This window comes from Mus musculus, chromosome 7 (assembly GCF_000001635.26).
Source record: "Mus musculus strain C57BL/6J chromosome 7, GRCm38.p6 C57BL/6J".
NCBI lineage: Eukaryota > Metazoa > Chordata > Mammalia > Rodentia > Muridae > Mus > Mus musculus.
Genome location: NC_000073.6, coordinates 97,394,018 through 97,411,683, shown reverse-complemented (window position 1 = coordinate 97,411,683; position 17,666 = coordinate 97,394,018). Strand labels below are relative to the sequence as shown.

Sequence of the window (17,666 nt, the reverse complement as noted above, 5' to 3'; positions counted from 1 at the left end):
TCCTGTTGAATCGTCCCAAACCTCCCTCTATTCTATTACAGAAAGAGCTCAGAGATACAAACCCGTTCTCATTTAAAAACATATGAGGGGCCTGGCAGGATGGCAGTGAGCGAGGGCTTGCCACCAAGCCCGAAGAGCTGAGCTTGGTCCCTAGGACTCACACAAGGAGAGAACCAACTCCACAAATTGTCCTCCACTTCTACACCATGGAGTGGGCACACACCCTAAATGCAAAATGAAATAAAACCCTTTGGTGAGCTAAGAGTCTTAATCCCAGTGCTTGGACAAACTGAGGCAGGAGATCAAATACAAGGTCAGCTGGGGTACAAAGGACTGGAGCCATTAAAACCCAAACCCAAACCAAATAAAGCACTCTCGAGTAACTCCCAGGACTCCCTGGGATCAGGGTGAAATTTCTTTGCTTGGCACAAGCCCTTCATAACCTGGCCTGTACCTTCCTTGCCTAGAGAAGGAACAGGGGAGTGTTGGTGCAGGGTCAGATACTATCTCAGTCTTTACAAGGCAAAATTGTCACAACTGTTTAAGTCCGCAGTTGTAGCATTAAAGCAGCCACAAACATCAACAAATAAACACGGTTGCCTTCTAATAAAACTTTATCGACACTGGGCTTCAGCTATACCTTCAGTTGGTGGAGTTCTTGCCCAGCAAGCATGGGGCTCTGGCTTCAGTCCCCAAAACTATATAAAATGGGCCCAGTGTGGCTGTCTTAGTTAGGGTTTCCATTGCTGTAAGAAGACACCATAACCAAGGCAACTTTTATAAAGGAAAACATTTCACTGTGGCTGGCGAGTGCTTCTGAACGTCAGGCCATTATCATCACGGCAGAAGGCACGGCAGTGCCCAGGCAGACGTGGCACTGGAGGGGCTGAGAGTTCTACCTCTTCCAAAGCAACAGGAGACAAAAGGGAGACTGTCATCCAAGCAGCTAGGAGGAAGACCTCGGTGTCCACCCTCTCACAATGACACTTCCTGCAACAAGGCCACACCTACTCACTGTGCCACTCCCTGGGCCAAACACCTTCAGATCACCACAATGGCACACTCATAACCCCAGCACTGGGAAGGCAGAGGCAGGAGGGGCAGACATTTAAGGTTATCTTTGACTACACACTGAATTCAAAACCATCCCGGCCCAGAGACTGCCTCGTGAGAAACAACCCTCCCCATAACTGCATCATCAGTAAGGCGGATCTGCGCACACTCGCTTCTCTACTTTTTGTATTGCTAAGAGTGGAATGAAGGCCTTGCGGCTGCTGGAAAACTACTCTAACGAACTATATCCATAGTCCCTAAATTCAACTATTTCAAGTGCAAAAGGGACTAGAGAGATGGCTTAGCTCTGAAGAGCACTGGGCGCTGTTCCAGAGAACCAGGGTTCAGTTCCCAGCACCCACATGGCAGCTCACAGCTGTCAGGAACTCCGGTTGATGGGGTCCCAGTACCCTTTCCTGGCTGATGAAGGCACCTACTCAGTGCAGACACATGCAGACAAAACAAGCAAACACATAAAGTAAAAAAATGAGTTTTTAAAAACATCTTCCAAATGGGCTTATAAGCTGGCTGGGGGTTAATGGAATTTGCTGCCAAGCTGGAAACCTGAGTTTGATCCCCAGGACCCACAAAACCAGTGGATTCCTGCAAGTCCTTTTCTGACCTCCACATGCACACATAACACACAGAATAAATGTAAAGTACTGAGTCAGTGGAAGGAAAAAACTGACTCCCACAAAATGTCCTCTGAAGGTCACACACACTGTCGTGCATGTGCGAGTGCGTATTAAAGGTATATACTACCAGGCCTAGCTAAAATGATTTTTTGGGGGGGGGTAATGAACCAGTTTTCTTAAAAATAAATAAATAAATAAATTAATTAATTAATTAAAAAAAAAAAGGAACTCAAAGAGAGGAATTGTGGGAGCCAGAGGGGTCAAGGACCCTGGGAGAATATGGCCCACAGGATCAACTAAGCAGGGCTTGTAGAGGCTCAGAGACCGAATCAGCATCACCACAGACTGTGTATGGGTCTGCACTGGGTCCTCTGCTTGTTTGCTGTGGTTGTTGCTTACTGTTTTGGGGCGATTCCTAGCTGTGGGAGTGAGTCTCTTTTTGCCTGCTTTTCAGATCCTTCTCCCCCTCCTCGGTTGCCTTGTCCAGCTTTGATGTGAGGGTTTGTGCCTGGTCTTCTTGTGTCTTCTTGTGACTTCTCCAGTTGATGTCCCTAGGAGGCCTGCACTTCACTGTGGGTAGACAGGAGCGGGGTGGGTCTAGGGGAGAAAGGAGGTTGGGGTAACTGGGAGTAGTGAGAAAGCCGTGGTCAGGAAGTATTGTATGAGAAAAGAAAAAATGAAAATTAAAAAACAAGAGTCCCAAGGATTCAGAAGTCGGGTTTAGTGCTGGCACACACCTATAATTCTAGCACTTGGGAGGCTGATGTAGAATTGCTGGCTTTAGGCCAGTCTGAGCTACACAGCAAAATTCTGTCTCAAATTGAGTATGGTAGTATACAGCTGACATCTCCTAACAGGAGACGGATGCACGAGGATCAGGAGTTCAAGACTACCTAGGTTACAGGAAACCTAGCTCCAATCAATCAATCAATTTATTAATTTTGTTTTTTTAAAATGGCACCTCACTATGTAACCTTGGCTTGCCTGGAACTTACTATGTAGACCAGGCTGGTGGGAAACTCATTGAGATCCACCTGCCTGTGTTTTCCCAGTGCTAGGACTAAAGGTGTACACTACCACACTCAGCCAAGTACATTAAAAAAATTAAAAAAAAAAAAAAAAAAAAAAAAGGAGCCTTGCTAGAGAGATGGCTCAGTGGTTAAAAGCACTTGCTGCTCTTCCAGAGGACCTGAGTTCAATTTCTAGCAACCACATGGTGGCTCACAACCATCTGTAATGTGATCTGATGCCCTCTTCTGAAATGCAGGTGTACCTGTAGAACAGATATATACATAAATTTTAAAATAAAGAGTATATACTGTGGGTCTGAGTTTCTGCCTCACTGCTGGGCTGTTGGAATGCCACCTATACACTGATTAGGGAGGCAAATCACGGGGGCACTAGGCTGCCTCTCTTCCTTGCTGCTGGGGTGCGCGTCACTGACACAGTGCTCAGGGGAGGCGAGATGCAGTCTAAGATCAGGGTCCCAGCCTATGTTTCTCCTGGTGAGAAACAGCAGGGGCTGGGATGGAGGCTGTGTGTCCAGCCGCCATTGGGGATCTGGAGGAGCTAGGTTGCAAAGGCAACCTCCCTCCCACCCACCCACCCACCCCCGCGGTCCTCAAGACAGTCCTTGCTTGTCCAAACTGCTTCACTCATGGCGGATGAGGATGCATAAGACTTACTCGGGGTGGACTGGAGATTAAACACCTTTTGCAGGAGGGGATGCCCAGGAAGAGAAGCTCATTGGCTAAACACTCAAGGCCTGTCTAGTACCACATTAGCATGGAGAACTCTACACTCTGTGCTACATTACCAGTTGTCATGGACCTCTTAGTAGGGCGTCGTGGCACGTGCTCCAGGACAGGGACCTGGTTGGGAGCTAGTTTGAACTCCTGCTGTTCTCATTCATGAGTATTACCAGGGTCCTGAACTTGCTGCAACCTTACCAGTTCCTCTGTCTGGTGGCAAGGTCCACTGCCCCACAATACTGCTCTTACAAGGACTGGAATTCAGTTCCAAGCACACACACTGGGCAGCTCACACCCACCAAGAAACTCCATTTCCAGGGCATCTAGTACTCTTTTCTGGCTTCCTCGGATACTCAAGTGTATAAATCTGCACAAGCCTGCATATGTGCACACACCCATCTGTACACACACAATTAAAATAAGCAGAACCAGGAAAGGAACAGATGATTTGTAATAACTATTTTAATAACAGTGTTAACATCTTAACCTAAACTTCACTGTCACAGAAAATCCCATAAAACTCAGAAAATATTCAGGTTGTGGTGAAGAGGAACAGGAACAAGCCTTTTGAAAACTTCAACGCACTGGATGGAATGGCTCAAGAATTTCAGCATAGGTTTTCTTCTCTGTGAAAGAATCATAAAATATTCATTTTAAAGTTATACTTTAAAAATTCTATTTCTTGGGCTAGGGATGTGGCTGAGGGGCAGAACATGTGCTGAGTGTCTGAGGCCCTGGGCTTAGGCTTCAGCATTCAAAACATAAACAAATAAAGGCTAGGGTCAGGGTGCACTCTTCCAGTTCCACTCCCAGAGTGTCTGTGGCTGCCACAACTGTCTGTGACTCCACTTCCAAGGGATACGACATTCTCTTCTGGCCTCCTCAAGTATATACACTGTATACAGACGCACATGCAGGCACGCATCCAAACACATAAAGTAATAACCATGGTGATGGCTTAAGTAAATAAATAGGGCTATACTGAAAGAGAAAGGCCATCGGGACTCATCTTACTGATGGAGACCTGCCGAATGCCGTGTCTCCCCTAATCCATGCTGGCTCAGGCCCCAGCGCTACGGTAGGCCGAGGCGGGGCCTCTGAATGGATGTGTTCTTATAAAAGGCTCCAGAAGAACATGTTTGAGGCCACGCAAGCAGCCAGTACCTGAGCCCTTAACCAGGGAGAATGAGACAAAGTAAACAAGCGGTTTTTCATTTTCAATTAACACGAGATACCTTTTTCAGGAAAATCTTCTGGGTGTAATTTTATATAACCAAACATGTCATGGTCCTTCACAGCATACAAATAGTTTTGACGTTTTAAATAAAAGTATCCAGCAAAGACAAAGGACGTAACGAACAGAAGCTGGCGGTGCAAACCTGGAATTACAAAACCCAAAGCAAACCATCAGTCAGAGTGCACAGAGAATTACGTTTATGTTACATCCCAGCTTCTTATGGTATTCTTGCTAATGTTCTTTACAAAACAAACAAAAAAGAACCCCTCCCCTCCCCCTCCTCCCCCCCCCCCCAGGGTCCACAGAGCCTAGGCTGGGACTTGCACTTCAGGTCTTGCCTCTCTGCACCTTTCTCCATCTCAGAAGAGCAGTGCTGTTCACCACTGAGTTGAGCACGCTTTCATTTTACAGCCTTTCCCACACTCAGACCCCGAGTCCCAGACTCTTTCCCCCCTACAGCGAGTGTACCCCTTCCAGGCCAGAGCCACCTGCTCTGATCCGGCTTTCTGCTCACCCTTTATCCCTCACCCTAACGTTCTCCGTGAAATATCATGTACAGGTGTGGTGAGAATTGTGGTTTCTTTTTTTTTTTTAATAGAGTGAAATGACTTTTATTTTCTCATAAAGTCCAATTTTATATTTCTTTAGAATACTTTCATTGTATTACAAGCAAAGGCCAATTAGTCCCCAGACTCTGAACCATCTTCATCTTGACTAATCTGGAAATAACGAAGTTCGTAAGTCTCCTTGTCAGATGCGACCACATGTAGCCAATCACGGAGATTATTCTTCTTAAGGTTATTTCTTGGTAAGATATTTCAAATACCTTTTGGAGAAGATGGAAATTTTGACTCTGGAAATTTTGAATTGTGGTTTCTTAAAAACCCTGAGTTAGCCGGGCGTGGTGGCGCATGCCTTTAATCCCAGCACTTGGGAGGCAGAGGCAGGTGGATTTCTGAGTTCGAGGCCAGCCTGGTCTACAAAGTGAGTTCCAGGACAGCCAGGGCTACAAGAGAAACCCTGTCTCAGAAAACAAAACAAACAAACAAACAAACACCCTGAGTTATGTTTTTGTTTGAACCCCAGGTGTGGGGTATGGGCTGCTTCAGATTGTCCACAGCTGTTAACTACGACTGCCTTGTGCTCTGGGGGGCGTGATTTTTGACAGCTGCAGATAGTTTTAATTCTGGGGACTCAGGAGAGGGTAAAATGCAAGAGCCCCAAAAGGGTCTGTGGCAGCTGCTGCTCCCTCCTGCTGCTGCACTCGCTATTGATGGATTGCCCAGTTGCTGGACTGCTGGATATCCGACAACAAAAACTGGACTTGTCCCAGGGAACCCCATGCCCATTAGCAGCAGGAAGTAGCCTATAGGGGTCCACACTCTCTAACCTTTGTTTTCACTCCTAAGTGGTGTTGGTGGGTTGGAAGGGATTAGGGTAGAATAAGGGTTGGAAGGAGGCAGATATAGTAAAACCCAATAAAACAGTTTTTAGACAAAAACCCACCAACATGCTGGTTACTGCTGTGCCCAGCAACTGCACCATCATGCTATAGCTTCCGATATCAATACCTCTACAATGGTTTCCTATTTTGTGGAGTCCACAAGGTGAACTCATTTATAAGTTGTACCATAATTTGTTCCTGTCTCTACCATTAGGGCAAGCAACATCTAGTTCATCTGGCTATACCAATCAGCATTTAACACCTAATGTATATTTATTAAAGTAATGAAGCCTTTGGGCAAGTAAATTTACTATCTCTACAAAGAGAAAATACATGATGGGTAGTGGTGGCAAATACCAGAACTTGGGAGTCAGAGGCAGGTGGGTCTCTGTGAGGTCAAGGCTATCCTGGTTTACAGACCAAGTTCCAGGACAGCCAAAGCTACACAGAGAAACCCTGTCTCAAACAAACAACAACAACATACCTACTCTATCTTTCTCGTTCTAGTAATATACAAACCAAGATAAAATGTATATAAAGGTGGTCTGGAAAATGTGAAAAAGCAATAAAAGTAAGATAGTCTCTTAAAAATATTTATTTTTATTTTATGTGTGTGTGAGAGTGAAGTATATACTTATGTGCACCACATGTAAAAGCCTGTGCAGGCCCAACTCCCCATTGGACCCTCTGGAACTCAAGCTACAGGCATTTGTGAGCCATCATGTGAATACTGGAAATCAAATCGCTGAGCCATCTCTCCATCCCTACACGATATTCTTCAGTCTAGAGCTGCAGCCACTAATTCCCCAAACTGGTTCTCTGAGCAGTGTCCCGTGCCCTCCACTGAGCGACCGAGCTACACAAAGACCAGGCTCTACCGTGACCCCCAAGTCTCAGCAGAAGACTCACACATGCTGTAGGTCCCCACACTCTAACGGCATAGCTTAGCTGTTCTCCAGGTTCCCATCCCCTCAGCTTCCTTCTCTCTGGGATTTCCCTCCACAACCACTTTCCCTTTCTTTCCTTTATTGATGAACCTAAACATGGAAGCCATTATGCCATTTACATACAGTGCATTACCATTGTCACGCTAAAAATCAACAAACATTTAATTTTAGACTTTATAACCAACTAACTTGAAGGAGTTATCAGCCAGGGTTTTAAAACACAGATGACAGGAATAGAATAAGAAGACATTTTATTTAGTATTTTCTACAAACTTAAAAAAGACTGGTATAAGTTTACTTCACTGCTAAAATATTCCATCACTATCTGTAGAATGCTAAGTACTCTCCAAGGCTTCAGTCCAAAGCCCACCATTCACTTCCTCTGCCACTCCCTCAAGTCTCCAAGAAACATGGGTCACACTCGTTACTGTACATCATGGTTTAAATGTGAAATGTCCTCCACTCAAGCATTTGGTTCCCAGTTGGTGACCCTATTTTGGGAGGCTGTGGAGCTTTAGGAGGTTGGCTCTACCTGGGTCTCTGGTTTTGAGGGCCAGAGGTCTTATAACCTGACCCCAAGTCCTGTCCCATCTATGTTTCCTGATCTGTTCAGATGTGAGCCACCCCCATAGGGTGACTACCCCTCCTCCCCTTTCTTTTTCTTCCTTGTCACACCCACTCCAGTAGAGTCTGTGTGACAAGTCCAAAAGCTTGGCTGAGGTCCTGAGGCACAAAATGTCCTGGGGCAAAAAATTTCATGGTAATTGGTCTCCTGGAGGTTCCCCACAGGTACTCAGAATTACAGCCGAGTTACTCCCATATGCAGGGATTTACAATGGTCTAGGAAAGGTGGGTTGTGGTTTAAGGAGGAACTAGAGTACTGTATTATTCATGAAAAGGTTAGCAAGAGCAGAACTCCCCAAGTGCAAGTTTTCACAAGGCCCAGAGGAATAGCATAATTAGGTGCTTACTAAGGGACCCCTGGTGGTGGGTTATACAATAGACTAGAATTGTGACTAGGGTGCAAAATCCTCACAGCTGGTTCTTATGATAGCCATAGGGCCCCTTTTTATCTCAGTTGTAACCACTGCCTGGTTCCTGCTAGTCTTTATGTATGCATTTCTCAGTTTTGTGTAAAGAGTCATTGTGCATCAGATGACAACCTCAATGTATCTTGGCTGATGTATCACCTAACTTCCATGTTTTCTTCTGTAATGACTATATAAGTCTGATGCTCGATTTGAAAGACTACATGCAGATTTAGCACTCTCTTGTGTTACTCTGCCACTAGGACTCATCCCAGCTAATCATCTGTGTTAGACATGAAGGTCAACATCCATGACATCCTAGGGTCATTGGTCACTAGTCCTCAAATACTATTGGAAGCCAATATGTCTTGGAAATGCTCAAGTTCTCTCTCTCTCTCTCTCTCTCTCTCTCTCTCTCTCTCTCTCTCTCTCTCTCTGTCTCTCTCTCTCTGTGTGTGTGTGTGCGTGCGTGTGCGCACCCATGGCACTTCCTCATTCGTTTTTTTCCTAGACAAGGTATCATCATGTAGCCCTGGCTATCCTGGAACTCACTATGTAGCCCAGGCTGGCCTCAAACTCATAGAAATGCCTGTCTTGTCTCCAGAGTGCAAGGACTAAAGGTGTGAGCCACTAGGCCCAGCTGCTACATTTTCTTCTGAATCCTTTAAAGCAAGCCTTTCCTTTCTTTTGGCAGCTTTATCCAGATATCCTATCACAGTGATGAGAAATCTAATGCAGAAAACTTATGACTGACTAAAAAAAAACTGTTTTAAAATAAACTGCATTATGATTTACTTTCAGTAAATGTTGCTTTATATATCTATTTAAAATATAGCCAGCCATGGTGGTGAGCAAGTTTAATCTCAACACGTGGGAGGCAGAGGCAGGAGGATTCCTCTGAGTTCCACAACAGCCTAGTCTACATATTGAGATTTTTGTCTCAAATACAAACAAAATACAAACAAACAAAACAACAAAAAACTCCTATATACTGGGGGTTACATAAAAATGTACTGACAGAAATATGCTGTAAGTAGAGAAGGCTTAAGAACACTGAGTTAGACCAACACAGTATGTGTTCAGGAAATACTGTAGAGGAAACAGGCTCCAGCACGGCTATGTCCAGAGCAGTAAGGATGCTCAAGGAATTCTGACTCTCGTCCTGACTGCTGTCTAAAATTACTTCATTTCTTACAGAAACATCGAGTTTCCTTGGAATTAAATCACTAGTTGGGGAGACACAGCATCACACCCCAAAGCACACGCTCTTCTTTTTTGTGGAGAAAGGGTCTCACTCACTGTATAACCTGGCTGGCCTGGAACTCACACTGTAGACCAGGCAAAACAAACGAAAAGAGATCTGCCTGCCTCTGCCTCCCTAGTGCTGGGATTAAAGGCATGCACCACCATGCCTGGCACAAAGCATATGCCCTTCTCCAGGCCCTGGAAGCAATAAGGCGGTACTAAATAGCACAGTCCACATTGCAGCCTGTCTGTACCACCTGCAGAACATTCTTCCTCACATTTGTACCGCTTTCACCCTCTCAAAGTGCCATCATGCCATCTCTATCAAAGCATGCATCTACCACTCCAAGACCAGCAACACAATGATTTGTATTTCTGGCTGACTGGCTTCTAAAGGTCAGTTCTTCTCCCATACTCAGGATGTACAACCCCAAGGTCTGGCAGAGAAGTCCAGTCAGTTCCCCTCACTCAGCACCTTTTGTGTGTTGTGTACCTAATCCACAGAACTCACTGAACCGTCACAACGAATACACAAGGATTCTCACTTGGTAGATGAGGAGACTGGCAGATTGACACATGACTCGCCAGAGTGACACAGGCAGGAAACAATGAAATAAAACCATGTAGTTCCCAAACGACAAGCTTAGGCATGATCAGACACACACGTGCACGTGTGTGTGAGTGTACACACACACACACACACACACACACACACACACACACACAGAGAGACAGAGAGAGAGAGAACGAGCATTTCCAAGACATATTGGCTTCCAATAGTATTTGAGGACTAGTGACCAGTGACCCTAGGATGTCATGGATGCTGACCTTCATGTCTAACACAGACGATTAGCTGGGATGAGTCCTAGTGGCTGGAACCATTTCATTAGCATTCTTGTGCTGTGGTCCTTGGCGCCAACTGATGGTTTAGATTGCTGACAAAACTGACCCTCACCACTGAACTTCCTCAGTTCTCAAAAGTTTTCATGTCTTCCCCACCCAGAGAATAAACTGCCCTCGTCTGATAGCCTCTGCAGCCTTATCACTGTAATCTTGCAGCTAAGTAATCAAATTCACCCACTTTCAGAACGCCTTGCACACCCCACCCCCACCCCCAGACATACGAAGTTCTTTTAACTCTTGCTTGATATTCAAAGTTAAGTTCACATCTAGTGACATGATAAAGACATTTGCCACCAAGTCTGACTTGGGGAGTTCAATCCCCAGGGCTGACACGGTATTGGAGAGAGAACTAATTCAGGTTGTTATCTCCCCTCTACCCCCCCCCCCATATAAAGAATAACTATAACAAAGACAGTTAGTTTGCTTCTACATGTATCTTTGGAATTCTACAGTTCTTAGCACAGCTACATTGTGTAAGCTAAGCTATTCTCAATCGTGACCAGAAGCCAGTGACAAACTAGAATATACAGCTTGCTAGTTTATTGACAGTCTCCTATTCCAGAATAAGGGCAGTAGTAGCGTCTGGAGTTTTGTCCACATTAGTCCTCTCCCCAGACCTTATGAATCAAACCAATATTTTAACTGTATATTATTTCTATGCACTCCAACTCTGAGAAGCTCTGGTTCTAAGCACACACCAACACAACACAAGCTCCTCTCTTTAACTAGACCGTGGGCAAGGTGCTTTAACTCTGCTTGGGTCTCGTGCTCTCGTCAGTACAATACTTTCTCACGTCTGAGAGAAATGGGCTGGGCAACCGTTTAGCACGAAGTACAACGCGAACTGTGAGGAGCCCTTCTTGAGTCCTTCGCAGACTTAACCGTGGGGTTTAGAAGTCCCCATTGCACTGCACTTGGTTTTCTTCAATGTGGCTACTCTTGGCGCTGAGAACCCGAGAGGGGATGCACGCCCTGGGAGAGCCAGGCGCCCCCAGCTAGGCAGGAAGGCCTCGTAGAGCACAGATGACCTCAGCGGGCAACCCTGCAGCTCCTCGTCCGAGCGGGATCGCCCGCAGCCCTCACCTGCTCTCATCACCGGTCGCATCCGCAGCATGTTGTCCATCAGGCCCGTGCAGTAGCCCAACAAGCCCATGTAGACAAGCCGCGGGTCGTTCAGCTTGGGCGGGGGCAGGCTCCGGGCCTCGTCCGGCAAGAATTTTAAGGGCTCATGGCCCGGCCGGCCGTTCATCATCTTGAGGCAGGTTCCACGAGAGGTTTGACCTCGACTCCAACTATAGGAAAAACAACGACTCCAAACGCCGTGACCGAGCTACCGTCCTCCTCCGCGCTCTAGGCTGAAGGGCATTGCGTACGGCGGTGCAGCACCCAAAAGCTTCCCTGTGCGCTCAGCCTTAGCAACCTCTGCACGCGAGGTTCCGGGCTTCTAAGTGGCCCACAACGCGTGAAGGCTTGCGCTGACATTGTAGTGTGTGTGTGTGTGTGTGTGTGTGTGTGGGGGGGGGTTATAATAAATAACCCACAGTGGGCAAAGGCTAGGAAACATTGGTATGTATGTATGTATGTATGTATGTATGTATGTATGTAGTCCAGTTACCACAATCGAAATTGTCTCTCACTTACTTGCCCCCAGGCCTATGGCTCTTCAGAAAACATTATCTTAGCATCCAAAAATCAACATCTACAAGTGGTCATAATGGCTAGTTCATTTATCTAAAGCCTATAAAAGCAAGCTTTCTGGGGTTCCAGCAGTTCGTTTGCAGTTACTTCCCCCACCCCCAAAGCCTAAAATGAAGGTAAGGTCAGCACCAGGGTATTCGGAGGTCAGGAGCGAATCATTTACCCTAACCTTGAGATTCAGTTCTGGCGATAGTCTGCTAAAATGGTTCCCCCTAGGCCTTCAGGTCTATGTACGTGGCTGAGAGAAGTGTTCCCCAACGGATTAAGGAGTGAAAGAAGGAATTCCTAAAGTTCTATCAAGCGATTGCCTAGTCTCTTTCCGCTCACCTAAAATAAAGGACTTTCCGTACTTGAACATCTCCCTTTGGAAAGCCCTTCCTGATACTGAAAATGTATATGCTTCTAAGACAGGAGTACTAAATACCAGCTAAGAGTCGAGTGCGGGGATATTCCTCAATACTTGTACTCTTTGAGGAAAATCCAGTGAGACACACAGATAAAAGCAATGGAGCATGTGAGCAAATCTCTCTTAAAATCGTAGTGGTGCCTGTAATCCTAGCAGTTGGCAAGCAGTATGTCATTCTTGGGTACACAAGTCCCTGCCTAAAATAGATGAAACAGACAGACAATACATAAAAGCAATACAGTTGCATCAGCTTGCGCAGACCGGGGTTGAGTAAGAGAAAGGGAGACTATTTATACGGTCTGGGAATCTACCTAACTTTACCATGTAATTAGCAAGTTGAAATGGTTTTCTTTTCCCTGTATCTTTGTCCAACACTGGTCTGAACTGGAAGTTATTTATTTCTTTTTGAGATTTGCTCAAGGTTTTTCATCAGGTAATTATCAGAGCCCACTAGCTAATTATCCTTTCTTGGAAGGAGGAAGGGAATTTATAAGAACCAGGGCCAGAGTCTCCTTTAGTGCCCCGCCGTGAGAGTGAGACTCCACACCTCCACTGCTCACCTCTACCTTCTGCCTAACAAAGGCTGGGGTGGGGTCTTTCCATATCTCTGTGTAGCACTAACTGACCTGAAATTTGCTACTTAGTCCAAGATAGCTTCAAACTAATGGTAAGTGTCCTGCACCCCACCCCACCCCCACTCCCAGTGCTGGGAATATAGTCCTATACCACTCTAGTTACCTCCACTCCACCAAGAGGACTCTTTACTTTACTTTTCTTTTCTTTACTTTTCTTTTTCTATTGGATATTTTATTTATTTACATTTCAAATGTTATCTTCTTTCCCGATCTGCCCCCCAAGCTCCCTATCCTATCCCCCCTCCTCCTGCTTCTATGAGGGTATGCCCCCACCCACCCACCCACCCACTCCTACCTCCCTGCCCTTTAATTCCCCTACACTGGGGCATCTAGCCTTTAGGGGACCAAGGGTGTCTTCTCCCATTGAGAGGACTCTTTTAAGCCAAATATTTTAAGTAAAACATTTTCAAGTAAAAATTATTTGAGAAAGCATACATTAGGATTTTCATGAAGTGCACCAAATAATTTGAATGCTCACAACTTAGGGCCCAGCAATTATACATCTTATCTTCTGTCCTATAGAACAGTATAACACTGCAGGGTGTGTTGGCTCACACTTGTAATCCCAACACTTAGGGGCTAAGAAAACAGGAGTTCCAAACATTGAGATCAGCTTTGCCTACAGAGTGAGACCCCATTTCCAATAAAATAAAACAAAAAAAAAAAAAACAAACGAGGGTCAGGGATGTGGCATAGTGATAGAGTGTTTGCCTTGTGCACTAGGCCCTGTGTTCTGCCCTCATCTCAACAAAACAAAGCAAATTGAACAACAACAATAAAAATATAGCATGGGAAAACCCTTTCTGCATAAAAAAAAAAAAGTCTTGAGGGTTGGAGAGATGGCTCAGTGGTTAGTTAAGAGTGTTTTCTGGGGCTGGTGAGATGGCTCAGCAGGTTAGAGCACTGGCTGCTCTTCCGAAGGTCCTGAGTTCAAATCCCAGCAACCACATGGTGGCTCACAACCACTTGTAATGAGATCGGACATTCTCTTCTGGCGCATCTGAAGACAGATACAGTTTACTTATGTATAATAATAAATAAATCTTAAAAATTAAAAAAAGAGTGTTTTCTGGTGTCCCAGATGACCAGCACCCACTTTGGTTGGTTTATACCTCCTGTAACTCCACTTCCTGAAGCTCATATGCCTTCTGTGGCCTCTGTGGCCATACACACACAGAGATGAACAAAAGACACACAATAAAAATGAAGCCAAACTGGCCTCAAACACACTGTGTAGCTGAGGCTGGCTAAGAACTCATGACCTCCTGCCTCATGCTCCCACCCCCTGGGATCACAGGTCTGTGGGCACACATCCAGCTTGCACTGTGACTTTTTGTTGTTTTGCTTTTTGCCACAGTGTTTGTTTTAAAATTATATATTTTTAAAAAATCCACTGAAAATATTCTCCAGAAGGAATTCTGAAGAACTAAACTATTGGACATGTTTACACCATCACACATAGTGATGCACTGAACAGGCCGAATCCATTTCTCAATTGTGTAAGGCTCTGGAATGGCAGCTCACCCACCCCACGTCAGCATGCCACTCCCACTCTCCTCTAGGCCTCAGTCTGGGACTTGAAACAATTTGTCTTTACAGTGTGTACATGTGTACATGTGCCATGGGACTCTCGAGGTGGACAGAGGACAATCTTAGGGAGTTTGATTCCTTGACCCGGTGGGTTCTGGGGATCAAATGAGGGTTGTCAAGCTTGGTGACACATGCTGTTACACACTGGACCATCTCACATGCCTGATTTTTTTTTTTAAATCACAGAGTGGTGTGTGTTTGTAATCTGAGCACCTGGGAGGCAGAAGCAGGATGATTGGGAGTTTGAGAGCGTTCTCAGGTACTTACTGAGCCAGCCTCAGCAATGAGAGATTGCCTCTAAGAACAATAACAAAAAGAGCCCCTCCCCCCACTTGAACAATGTAGAGAGACACTGGGTCAACAGACAAACACGTGAGTGCTGAGGACCGAGGGTCTCATTCTGGCGAGGACAGCTAGTTAGATGGGGAAGAAATAAGAAAAGAGAGGGCCAACTTACTCTTTCTTACAAACAAGATTAAAAATATTTTAAGTGTGTGTGTGTGTGTGTGTGTGTCTGTCTGTCTGTCTGTCTGTCTGTGTAAGTATCACAGACAGACACACACACACACTTTTGTCCACTGAACTGTTTTGCTAGCTCCTCTCTAGCTCTTGACCATGCTTAGCTCTGTATTTCACAACCATGGAGATCAGAAGAGTGCACTGGATCACTGGAGCTGGAATAGATACACGTAGTTTATGAGTCACCTGAACTGGGATGTTCTACAAGAACAATACGGACTCTCTACCACCGAGTCATCTCTCTAGGCTCACAAACAATACTGCTAAAATGCTTAATGAACCATGCCTGATGCCCAACCTCCTTGTTTGTACAGATGAGGATCCCTTCATCACTTGGTGTCTCCCAGCACTCCCCTTTCCGCCGTTAGCCTACACAATGTACATGCTATGTTCAGGGACAGTTTTGGGATAAGCTACATACACCAGTAGGGCTGCAGACGTAGCTCAGTTGGCAGAGTGCTTGCCTAGTGTGTATAAGTAGTGCCCCAGGTTCAACCTCCAGTGCTGCATGAACTGGGTGTGAAATCTGTACAAACTCCGCCTGCCTTTGTGTGTTATTTTTATTATGTTTATTGTTATTCTTTGAAACAGGTTCTCATTTTCCCAGAATGGCCCCAAACTTGTTTTGTAGTTGGGGCTGGCTTTGAACTCTGGATCTTCCTGACTCTGATGCTCAAGTGCTGAGACTACAGTCATGCGCCACCACACCCAGCTATAAATCACTTAAAATTACTTTATCTTTAATTGTGTGTGAGAGTGGCAGTGGGGATTGCGTGCTTGTGAGTGCACATACTGAGGCCAGAAGAGGGAACCAGCTCCTCTGGAGCTGGAGTTACAGGTGGTCGTCAGCCATCTGACAGGGTGCTGAGTGCTGAACCCAGGTCCTCTGGAAGCACAGTGCATACTAAGCTATCCAGTGTAGCCACCGCCCCCGCTGACATTTTCCTGTATAGGCTCTGAACTCATAGAGATCCACTTGCCTCTGTCACCATGAAAAGCTTTAATTTTTTAAAAGTGACATTTTATTTTTGTGTATCCGTGCAAGAGTTGGTTCTCTTTCTACTATGCAGGTCCCCGGAATTGAATTTAAGTCTTCAGGCTTGGTGGCAAGCACTTTTGTCCACTGAGCTATTTTTCTAGCTCCCTTCTAGCTCTTGACTATGCTTAGCTCTGTATTTCAAAACCACCTTAAAATAGTACTTCTATTTATTTAATAACTTTGTTATATTCCTTCTGGTGTTAGGGATTAAATCTCAAGATCTTGCCCATGCTACGTTAGCATATGGCCACTAAACCATAGGCCACATAATTTTTAAAATTAGGAATTTGTTATATATAAAAAAAAAAACTTTCATAGACAGAGAATGGTGGTCCATGCCTTGAATCTCAGCACTTGGCAGATACAGGTAGATATCTGTAAATTAAAGGCCAATCTGATTACATAGAAAGTCCCAGGACACCCAGGACTGTATAGTAAGACCCTGTAACAAAACAAAAACAAAAACGAGAGAGAGAGAGAGAGAGAGAGAGAGAGAGAGAGAGAGAGAGAGAGAGAGAGAGAGAGAGAGAGAGAGAACAGCTACTCTCTGCAAAGTTTGAAAACATGGATACAGGTACAGTGCCTAGAAAAGAACATTCATGGCACTCTAAAGTCTAGAGACTGGTCTGTGTTGGTGCCAAAAATGTCTTCCTGCTTTTTGAACCACTTCCAGGGGTTGACCTGCATTGAATAGGAAAAGGAATATGAAGCCAGACACTGAAAACAAATCAATTTGTGGTGACTAGCACCAACCAAGGCATCTATGGTTCACCTCCGGCTCAGGGAATGTCAAGGAGGAGATGGGAAGGATGCAAGAGCCAGAGGGCCAGAGGCTTGTGGGCAAGTGGACTGTGCCACCAGAAAGACGAACTGGTAAGGTCAAGAAAGCCTAAGCCCAGAGAAATCTCAGAAATGAGAAGGGTAGGCATGAGCCAGCTCCCTGCCCAAGCTACCTGCTCTGGAACTCATAAGCACGACCCCCACTCAGAGGACCACAACAACCAGTCACACAGCATAAAAGCCTGGAGTCCTTTCTCCATGCTAATGAGGTATCCAGATAGGCCCAAGTGTTTAGCCAATGAGCTTCCCTTCCTGGGCATCCCATCCCACAAAAGGTATTTAATTCCTGGTTCATCCTGAATGATGTATGCATTTACATTTGCCACCAAATAAAGCAGTTTGGACAAGCAAGAACCGTCTCCTCCATCAAGGTTTGCCTTGAGGGAGCCTTCCTCGTAAAGTGCCATGCCTAAATATCCAGGAGGAAGCCCTCACTTTTTCAGCCCCCTTCATATTCTCTTCACTCACTCAGAACCAAACAGGATCCTGCCTGGCATGTAGAGAAAGTGCAGGCTGGCCCTGGCTGGCCTAGAAATCACCATGTAGACCAGGCTGGCCTCAAATTCAGAGATTCTCCTGCTTCTGCCTCCCTCCCAGAGAGGATTAAAGGCATTCATCACCTCTATTCCTGTTTGTTTGTTTAAACTACATTTGTTTAGTGTATGTGTATGTGGGGGGGGGGGTTCACACTGCACA

General features: G+C 45.5%; 1 protein-coding gene across 1 annotated transcript; it reads right to left on the bottom strand.

The window, feature by feature from the left end:
* Positions 1–3,883: 3,883 nt before the first annotated feature.
* Ndufc2 (NADH:ubiquinone oxidoreductase subunit C2) lies at positions 3,884–11,681 on the bottom strand. The gene is made up of 3 exons (NM_024220.2): positions 11,327–11,681; positions 4,675–4,818; positions 3,884–4,065 (listed from the first exon to the last, which is right to left on the bottom strand). Exons 1-3 carry the CDS (start codon positions 11,493–11,495, stop codon positions 4,016–4,018), a joined length of 363 nt encoding a protein of 120 aa, NP_077182.1. The 5' UTR covers positions 11,496–11,681; the 3' UTR covers positions 3,884–4,015.
* Between the last annotated feature and the right edge of the window lie 5,985 nt (positions 11,682–17,666).